At 39.1% G+C, this 8,756-nt stretch overlaps 1 protein-coding gene across 1 annotated transcript; it reads right to left on the bottom strand.

Annotated features, from left to right (window-relative positions):
• Positions 1-240: 240 nt before the first annotated feature.
• Positions 241-7,953, bottom strand: LOC139740938 (mpv17-like protein). Its single transcript, XM_071651524.1, has 3 exons — positions 7,608-7,953; positions 4,974-5,074; positions 241-378 (listed from the first exon to the last, which is right to left on the bottom strand). The coding sequence occupies exons 1-3, from the start codon at positions 7,951-7,953 to the stop codon at positions 241-243; spliced, it is 585 nt and encodes a 194-aa protein (XP_071507625.1).
• Positions 7,954-8,756: the final 803 nt, after the last annotated feature.

Below are 8,756 nucleotides of genomic sequence, written 5' to 3'. Positions count from 1 at the left end.
TGTCGGAAAACATTCGGAGAAAACTTTTCCGAATGTTGGATTTTGTCATTCGCGTCCTTCGCAAATCGTTCGCGTGCTCCGTGAAATCCCACCCTATGGCAGACGCGCTATATGCAGACTAAGCTAACCCACCGGCCGTATCAAACCTTTAAGTCTCCAGTGCATACTATATTGTTTTGTCTCGTTTTGGTTTGGTCTTGCTTTTATTTAGTTTTGTTTAGTTTCTTTTTGTTTTATCATTCATCGTACATACTGCCTCTTCCGGCCTCCTCTACTCACCCTTCGTTTCATGATCGCCAGGAAGTTGGTCCAGAGAAAGCTGAGGGAAGCGATGTAAACAATCCTCAGTGAGGTGGGAATCAGGAGGAAGTTGAATACCTGTGGGGGAGTAAAATGACGATAAGAAAGATATTCGTTCCGATTAAAAAGGATGACAAGCGCAATATATATATATATATATATATATATATATATATATATATATATTTTTTTTTTTTTTAATAACTGACAAGGCTTTGCGTAACGTCATCACTATTATTTTTTCTTCAGTATAAAAAACTTACAATAATGTGCACACATGCAGTTGTCAGATAAATGGAAGAGTAATCAGGCAATATACGTATAATGCGCGTATCGTTGAAGAAGAATGGTGCCGGTTAAGACATTAAGCTGCATCATAATAAACGCTGGATCTGTTTATAAGCTCATTATCCCGAGTGTTTGATTTTCGCGACTTTCGCGAATTGCTGTTGGACCACGAATCTAACAACACGCGAAAATGTTGCCATCCACTAAAGTATTAGTGCGCTGACGATAGCCTCGCGGTGTCAATTCGCGCAAACAACGTCTCGCGAAAATGTCCGCGATCTCCTCATTCGCGAAAACATTCATTGTACGTGAAAATAAGTTTATGCAGTTAACTGATTATAAGAAATATCAAAGAGAATCGAGAGGTTTTCTGTCGGTGGGGTGAACATAGATATTCTTCGACATGCAGATGATGCAGCCATCTTAATAAGATATTCACTGAATAGAATAATAACTGACAAACGCATACCGTGTATTATGTATGACTTCTGTTGATGGAAATAAATAAAATTGAAATGAATTGAATAAAATTCATTTTCAAGAGCAGATACTATACAAAGTCTTGGATGTTGAATATAATAGGCCCTATATAGTGTAGAAAAGTATGGTGAGAAGAGCATATAAACATGAACAAAGGGAAATCGTTTGTGGTGGTATTTTCAAAGAAAACAGATAACTCACACAGCAAAATTGGTGTCAAGGGCAATGTATGTAGGCCTACTATAATGTAGAACAAAACATGAACGCATTTCAGTTCCTGGGCGGTTGGGTCACTTCAGACGGAACAAAGCGCTTAGGTATCGACAGAAGAGCGTGTTTTGTTTTTCTTTATTTCTTGTGCCGTGTGTGAACGTGTGTGTGAATGCGGCTAATGAGAAAGAGGCATTCACACAGAGGAGATATCGGGCGTTGCATAAACTTGATTTTCACAAACCATTAACATTGGCTTTGTGGACGGGCCTTTTGTGTAAACATTGCTGGTAAGCCCAAAGGTAAGTGTTTTTAGTTTTAAGTGTCTATCAACATAGGGCCTACTAAGTCCAAGGTACATTACATAACCGATAGTGTCCACTCAGTTTGCTGAAGGGCACCGTTTGGCATTCCAAAACAAGACAAAACAAAACAAACGAGAAAAAACGAAGCACTGACCGCCGTGTTTATGGGCACGATCAATTCTACAGGCCTAGGCCAGGCAACACGGAAGAAATGGCGGAGCATGATAACAGCTACAGCCTGCATGCCGATTAGCTTTCTCAAGTTTTAGGTCATACAATAATGAGGGTAGAACCGACCACAAGTAAACACTCCCATCAACCACATACATCATGTATGTATATGTTTAGTATAATAATATATGTATAGTGCATAATTATGTATAGGCCTTACGTATATCTTTATGTGCGCATGTATGTATGTACCCACGTGTATATGAATGTAGACCTAACAATGCGTGTGCATGTGTTTATAATATAATAGGTCCTACTATGCAAAAAGGTGATACCTCCTTGGTATAACATTCAAACTGATGATTGTAAACAGTTCTGACACGTACAGAGTACGCAGACACACACAAGCGATTAAGCGAGATAAAAGTGGGCAATTCCGCAGTTAGGTGGACATGACATGGATAAAAGAAATGTGCCTCTTTATCTTACTCTTTAATTTAGGTATCAACTAATGCCATGGATGTTCACCAATCACTAAGGTCTTTCAAATTCAGTAGATTTTATTTTTCATATTCATTGATTTTGCGAGATCTAAAACCATCATTTCAAATGTACATGTGGGACTGGGGATACTGAAATTCACTTAAATGCAAATTACAGTGGGTTGCTTTGAAATTTTTTCCTCAAATTTTTGCTAAAAGGTAAAAGATGAATACATTTAAATACTCCAAAAGTCATGTGACATTTTGTTGATTACAAAAGGGTGAAATGACCTGCGGAATTACTCCGGACAAATGTAACGTTACTAACCGTAACGTTACTAACCATGCATTTGGGGTCTAGCTAATAAATCATCGGTCGAACTGCTAAAAATATTTGTGTGAACATTTGTCATGATGCAATAATTGAAATTAATGCAACACTTTGTTTTAAGTAACTTGAAATTTTGCGCACTTTTTGTTTCAAGACATTGATTTTTTTGTCATGTCCTTTTTTCGTAACGTTACTAACCAGCCCTTTTAGTTGCCATAGCAATTCTAATATTCATTGGATTGTACTCATTCTTTTCTATATCATAGACCTAGGAAGGATGAACATGTTTTAAAATGATTTTGCATTAACCTTTTCAGGACCACTTTATATACATTGAAAGACCACTAGCAGTGACTGACGCGTTTTATGAAGTATTCGTCGCCATCGCCATAAATGGTGATAAGTAAGTTGTGCCTATCAGTATCAAACGGTTTCCATTTCCACACCAGGTGCCGCATCTCACAAAGAAAAGATCGGAACTCAGTACAACGTATATTCGTCAGATGTGCTAATCATAATTTTCGTGGAGGGGAGATAAATTCCAGCATCTCATAAGCCTACATTTTGAAAATCTGGCTAAGAGTGTTAATACCACCCCTATATATTTGCAACAATTGCACAAGGAAGTAGCGTGCCTACATAATGGTGATAAAATAGTTAAAGGGATCGTATAGTTTTGGTTGAGACCTACCCTCGGGTTTCTAACATTTTGGGGTGAGATTATGAAAAACCTTTTATGAAATATGAAAGAGCATGTAATTCCAAAAGGAATTCAACATTTATTTGATGAAAATTTGTTTTGAAATGGCTGAGATACCCCCAAAAGAGCAATTCTAATAAAATATGGGACCCAGCTTTTATTACGATCGCTTTGTTTTACTTTATTTTTGGATGTCTCAGCCATTCCAAAACTGATTTTCATCAAACAAACTTTGAATTTCTCTTAGAAAGCTACGCTCTGTTCTATTTTACCAACGGTTTCTTGATATCTCGCAAAAAGTTAAAAGCCCAATTCTCACCTCTACTAATACCGTACCATCCCTTTAACATGGTTAAGCAGACGTGTAAATATGTACGCTTCGCTCTGGATCACTAGAGGTGACTTACATTGTTCTTGACATACGATTGAAGGGTGTTTCTGCTTTGTGGATACATCAACGCTCGATTTTGCTCAATTTTAGTTAAAACCTTGTGGCAGAAAATGCCGGAGGTGAACTATCAAAGCTAGCGTCTTTCATTTAATAATGATACAGCCACATCTATTCACAAAGTTGGCATATTCGAATACAGTCCGTATTGTCCATGCGAAAGCCAAGAAGGTGAAATACGTTGTATATATACGAACCTTACGATACACCCACTTTGTACGGGCCAACAAACAAGTGCTTTTCTGTATATATTGACGAAATAGGACCTACTAAAAGAGACATGAATACCCATGACAGCAAAGATACACCAAAAAACCATACATATCTTGGATGTCTTATCACAACATAAATCTTGTTTATCCCCTTTACCAACAAGACCAGTACAGTACGATTACATAACCATGATAACAGGCCAATAACGGAGAAAGGTTGTTATCCGTATTACATGAATATCGGTCTGAATACTGGTCAGCTTTATTGGGAACTTTTGTCCTTGCCCTTGCCTTAATTGCTCCTTTATAATCATAGCTTTTTTTTCACTGATCTTCATGCTGTTTGTATCGCCGAATAGCGACGGAAGAAAGCTGAAGCTGAGAACAGCGAGCAGTTAAGGCTCTCGCTTGTAGATTGATCTTACAAACTCTCTTCTTCGTCTTCTTCTTCTTCTTCTTCTTCGGTACTGTCCAACACCCCTACGCAGGGGCCAACCGGCCAGTGTGTGCGCTGATGTTGGCAGCGCGGAGAGAGAAGCTTAGAATAGAAGCTATATCAGTGGCGGATCAAGAAATGAAAAAAAAAAATGGGGGGGGGGCATGTGCACCCCCTTTAATTTTGTAAAGGCGCCGCCCATTTACGGAGTTCCTGGATCCGCCCCTAGTTGCTTTGCTCTTGATATAGTGGAGGGTTGCTGTTGTAAGAAGACATAATGTATTCATGTATGTCGATTCGTTTCTGCATATAATCGATGACGAGAAATCCTGAATACCGTTGGCACAATATAACGCATCGACAGTCAACGAAACATTCTGTTCATCCTGTTTTGATGTTTCGTCGACTGTCGATGCGTTATATTGTGTCAACGGTATTCAGGTTTTCTCGTCATTGATTGTATGACAGAAAGGAATCGGTACACATGAATACATTATGTCTTCATACAACAACAACCCTCCACTATATCCAAGAGCAAAGCAACTAGAGGAGGAGCAAGTATAAAGGATGGCAATGGTGACGTCAGATACCGGTCAATACCCAACGATACCTGAGCGACGCTCCAGAAGCAACAGCTCGCCTTGTAGGTGGGCACAAATTTGGACCTGAGCTCTCGTAGGATGTCCTTTTGTCCCTCCAGTACACTCATTCCTACGAAATGACGAGGATTGTAACGAAACAAAGAGAGAGAGAGAGAGAGAGAGAGAGAGAGAGAGAGTGGTGAGTTTGAATTCACAATGCATTCAGCTTTTAGTTATAGTTCAGTTTATTTTCATATTTTTCAAAAAGTAAACACTGCTTTGTGGTAGTTAACTCAAAATATACCTCACTAAAATATACAGTACAAAAGTGTACGGACATTATACATACTGATATTGCGGATGCACAAAAGCAAAGAGAAAGAGAAAAAAAAAATCACCAAGGTAATGATGATAACATACAAGCATAGTCTTTATTATGAATATAGTTGTTGTCAAGCATTGTATCAATGCAAATTGAGACCGATTGACAGAGTTAGCTTTCAGTGAAAATGTTGATTTACACTCTAAAAAATCCGGGTCAGAACTGACCCGGAACTGGGTACGTTGGGGTCACACACCGTTCCGGGTAAAAAATGACTTGGAATTAATGTTTGGTCATGAAGACCCGGAGTGGGGTCACCCTGACCCAATTCATGACTCTGGATGGGGTCATATCTAATCCCATTCCTTGTCATTTCTGACCTGGAACGGTGTGTGACCCCAACGGACCCAGTTTCGGGTCAGTTCTGACCCGGATTTTTTTAGAGTGTGCGACTTAAAATGGTAACCGATGATGGGTAAGATGGGAAATGGAAACAAAAAAGTAAATAGACAGATAAACCATTGAATGACAAAAATGGATAAACCAAGAAAATTTTAGATGAACAGCAAGGAAACTCTCTCATACGGACTTCGGTTCCATGATATAAAAATTATATACTTTACTTTTAAGAAACCCTCTCTATTGTGGTTTCTATAGACTTTTATATCTCAACAATATTAACATGCGTTAAAACATAAAACAGGAGCACAGAAACCAACTTACATCAGTTGCTACACAGAAAACTATGATTTAACTTGAAAGCACTGTCGTCGGCTGCCGTCAATGATTGTGCCTACAGTACTACACACCCACACACACACGCACATGCACACACACACACACACACGTACACACATCGACGCACATAAAAAATGTCGAAGTAGATACAACTTGTAAAAGCAGTTCGTTTACCAAACAATATTTGTGGTAAGCCGTTTTGATACGAACAAGGCATGCTCACTAGTTGTCATTGCGCCGGTAATTATAGGCTCTTGTGAATTATTAACAGGAGTACGAACTGTTATGCCGTCATGTTGATGTTGCAACGTAAAAGACTGACGTCGAGTGCAAGCAATGTTTAAAAGTACGTTTATATAACGACGCGAGCATGTGATGCGTATTTTCTTGGCCAGGCAGAGACCATCATGTCAGTGGTTAAAACTTAAAAATACATAATTACAAACACACAGACATACCCACACATACACGCTCACACACATATTTATATGTATGTATGTATATATATATATATATATATATATATATATATATATATATATATATATATATAGAATAGCGTGTGTGTGTGTGTGTGTGTATGACATAACGTCAGAGGTAAAAAATATAGCAGAGATAAAATTGTCAGAGTTAATTAAAGTCGGAAGTAAAGAGTTGAAGTAAAGAAAATGGGATTAAGTTGGTCGAAGGAAAATGTTAAATGTTTACAAATGTCGAAGGTAATACAATTACGTAATAACATGGAATCAGTATACTTCGTGTAAAATGCAAGATAATTTAGCCTTACATAGATATAGCTGACACACTTGCTTCTCAATTACACACACAGAGACATAATTATAAGCCTATATACTCATGTATATAATACACACACTATATAATAACATTATATATGTATATAATTACATATATCAGGCTCGACACTAACTTTTTTTTTTCGTTCTGGCCATAAAATCTCTTGATATAGAATTTTGGTGGCAAGTGGACATCATTCATTTTCAGTGGTCGAGCCTTGAAATCTAATCATGACATATACGCACATTATAATCATATAATGAGTATTAAATGACCATTTTGTATGCTATTTTGAACATGGAGTGGAAATATATATTAACTTACTGCATGCAGGTACCTAACCTAATAATGTGCGACTTTGTCAATGTGAAGATATCATGGATGGAGCACTAGCTAAACTGAAATTCGATCGTCAATAACGAATCGATCACCACTTACAATTTCGCATATCGGGTGTCTACTTGACAGAAACGAATAAAAAAAAAGAATAAAATAAAGCGATAATATAAAACAATGCATGCACAACAGACGCCGGTAGTCGACGTGCTGGATAGTATTAGTAGTATACTTTTCTGGTAATAATGTAATATCTCCACGTACATCGTGCTCTTGCAGCCTTAAAAGATTTGCAGAAACTTTACAGAAAGAGAAAGCTCGGCATGAGGATATAGTTTTGATCGGGATATCATTATATCTCATTGCGGAAGTCATTATGTGTACAAATTATACACACAACCGAAACCTTCCTCGACCGTTGATACAACGGATCAAACATACGAGTATCAACATCAAAGCGTGGGGAATTCACCTGTGTAGAAGGCAACAATAAATGTCGGAGCACATATCGACTGATCCAGGAGCAATTTCTTCCCGAGAGCCATCTTGGTCCCTGTCGCTATAAATCGATCTAGCCATCGATACCAAATATGTCCTACAGGTCCATTGAAGCACACGCCTATCACTGTAAAATGCCATATCCTCCTCCATTCGAAGTCTTCTCCCGGGCGCCGGTTGATGACCTGCTGAGTGAATTCTGCCAGCCCCCCGAGTCCGGCGTAAGTGATGGTGTTGGCTAGCATGGGATTCTTGCGCGCGAAAACCGTGATCGGCTTGACTTTGGTCCGTAAGGCGACGAGCAGCGATGTCGACGCCATTGCGACATCCACGCGGTCAAATCCCAAAATCAAGGACAAGAATCACGACATTGTTGAAAGCCCGTGCGATGCATGTTACCTCGTGCAGCTCATTCACTCACTCAAGCAGCTAACTCTTCAACTCACACGGCAAACAAAGCACATCAGTCCGCTTGGCTCGTCTTGATGGCTGATGAATGGAAAAATACATAACGGAAATTTACCGGCGTACTCTTTTGGCAGCGAGCACATTGTATGAGTGTGTATGTTGCGCGCGCAGTGTCTTATCAAATGTCATATGGATGTTCAGCCGCGCAAGATGAGAGACTTTTTCGAAAATGTGAGACAAAAACCGACAACACACATTATAGAAATGAAACACAACCCCCAAACCACTGTGTTGACACTGGTCTTTCAAATTAACCCTAGCTGGTTGTGATCAAGGCTTCTAACTACGCCCGCACGGATTGAATGTTTACGTGGAACATGGGCACCTGATGACCTTTGGGTCCTTTGGGATGACACGTTTCTATATTTACAGACAGGATCAAAGAGATGGAGTAGGAGACAAAAAAAAAAGTATTTGAATGTTTTTTCTCTGAATGTCTCCATTCAACCAGAGAGGATTTCCATCCCCTCTCCCCTCCCCCACCCCATACAATTAGCGTTTCATCCCTGATCGTCGACGAGAGCTAGTGCGTATCTTATTGCCTGGGCGTATTGCACCTGTAATGTCTCATATACATGTATTTTGTTCCTCGAGCATATGTCCCACTGAGACACCCACATCACAATTAAAGGGTGTGTACAGTTCTGGTTGAGGT

The sequence above is a fragment of the Diadema antillarum genome, unplaced genomic scaffold (genome assembly GCF_040938485.1).
Source record: "Diadema antillarum isolate AM-2024a unplaced genomic scaffold, OU_Dant_1.0 seq00000891_RagTag, whole genome shotgun sequence".
In the NCBI taxonomy this organism is placed as follows: domain Eukaryota; kingdom Metazoa; phylum Echinodermata; class Echinoidea; order Diadematoida; family Diadematidae; genus Diadema; species Diadema antillarum.
This window is presented reverse-complemented; position numbering and strand designations above follow the sequence as displayed.

Excerpts from the sequence above, each read along its gene's own strand:
- LOC139740938 (XM_071651524.1), bottom strand. The coding sequence starts at position 7,953 with ATGGCGTCGACATCGCTGCTCGTCGCCTTACGGACCAAAGTCAAGCCG. Across the intron at positions 5,075-7,607 it reads TATTGTTGCCTTCTACACAG|GAATGAGTGTACTGGAGGGA; the intron begins GTGAATTCCCCA and ends GTCATTTCGTAG. Across the intron at positions 379-4,973 it reads GCTTCTGGAGCGTCGCTCAG|GTATTCAACTTCCTCCTGAT; the intron begins GTATCGTTGGGT and ends ACTCCCCCACAG.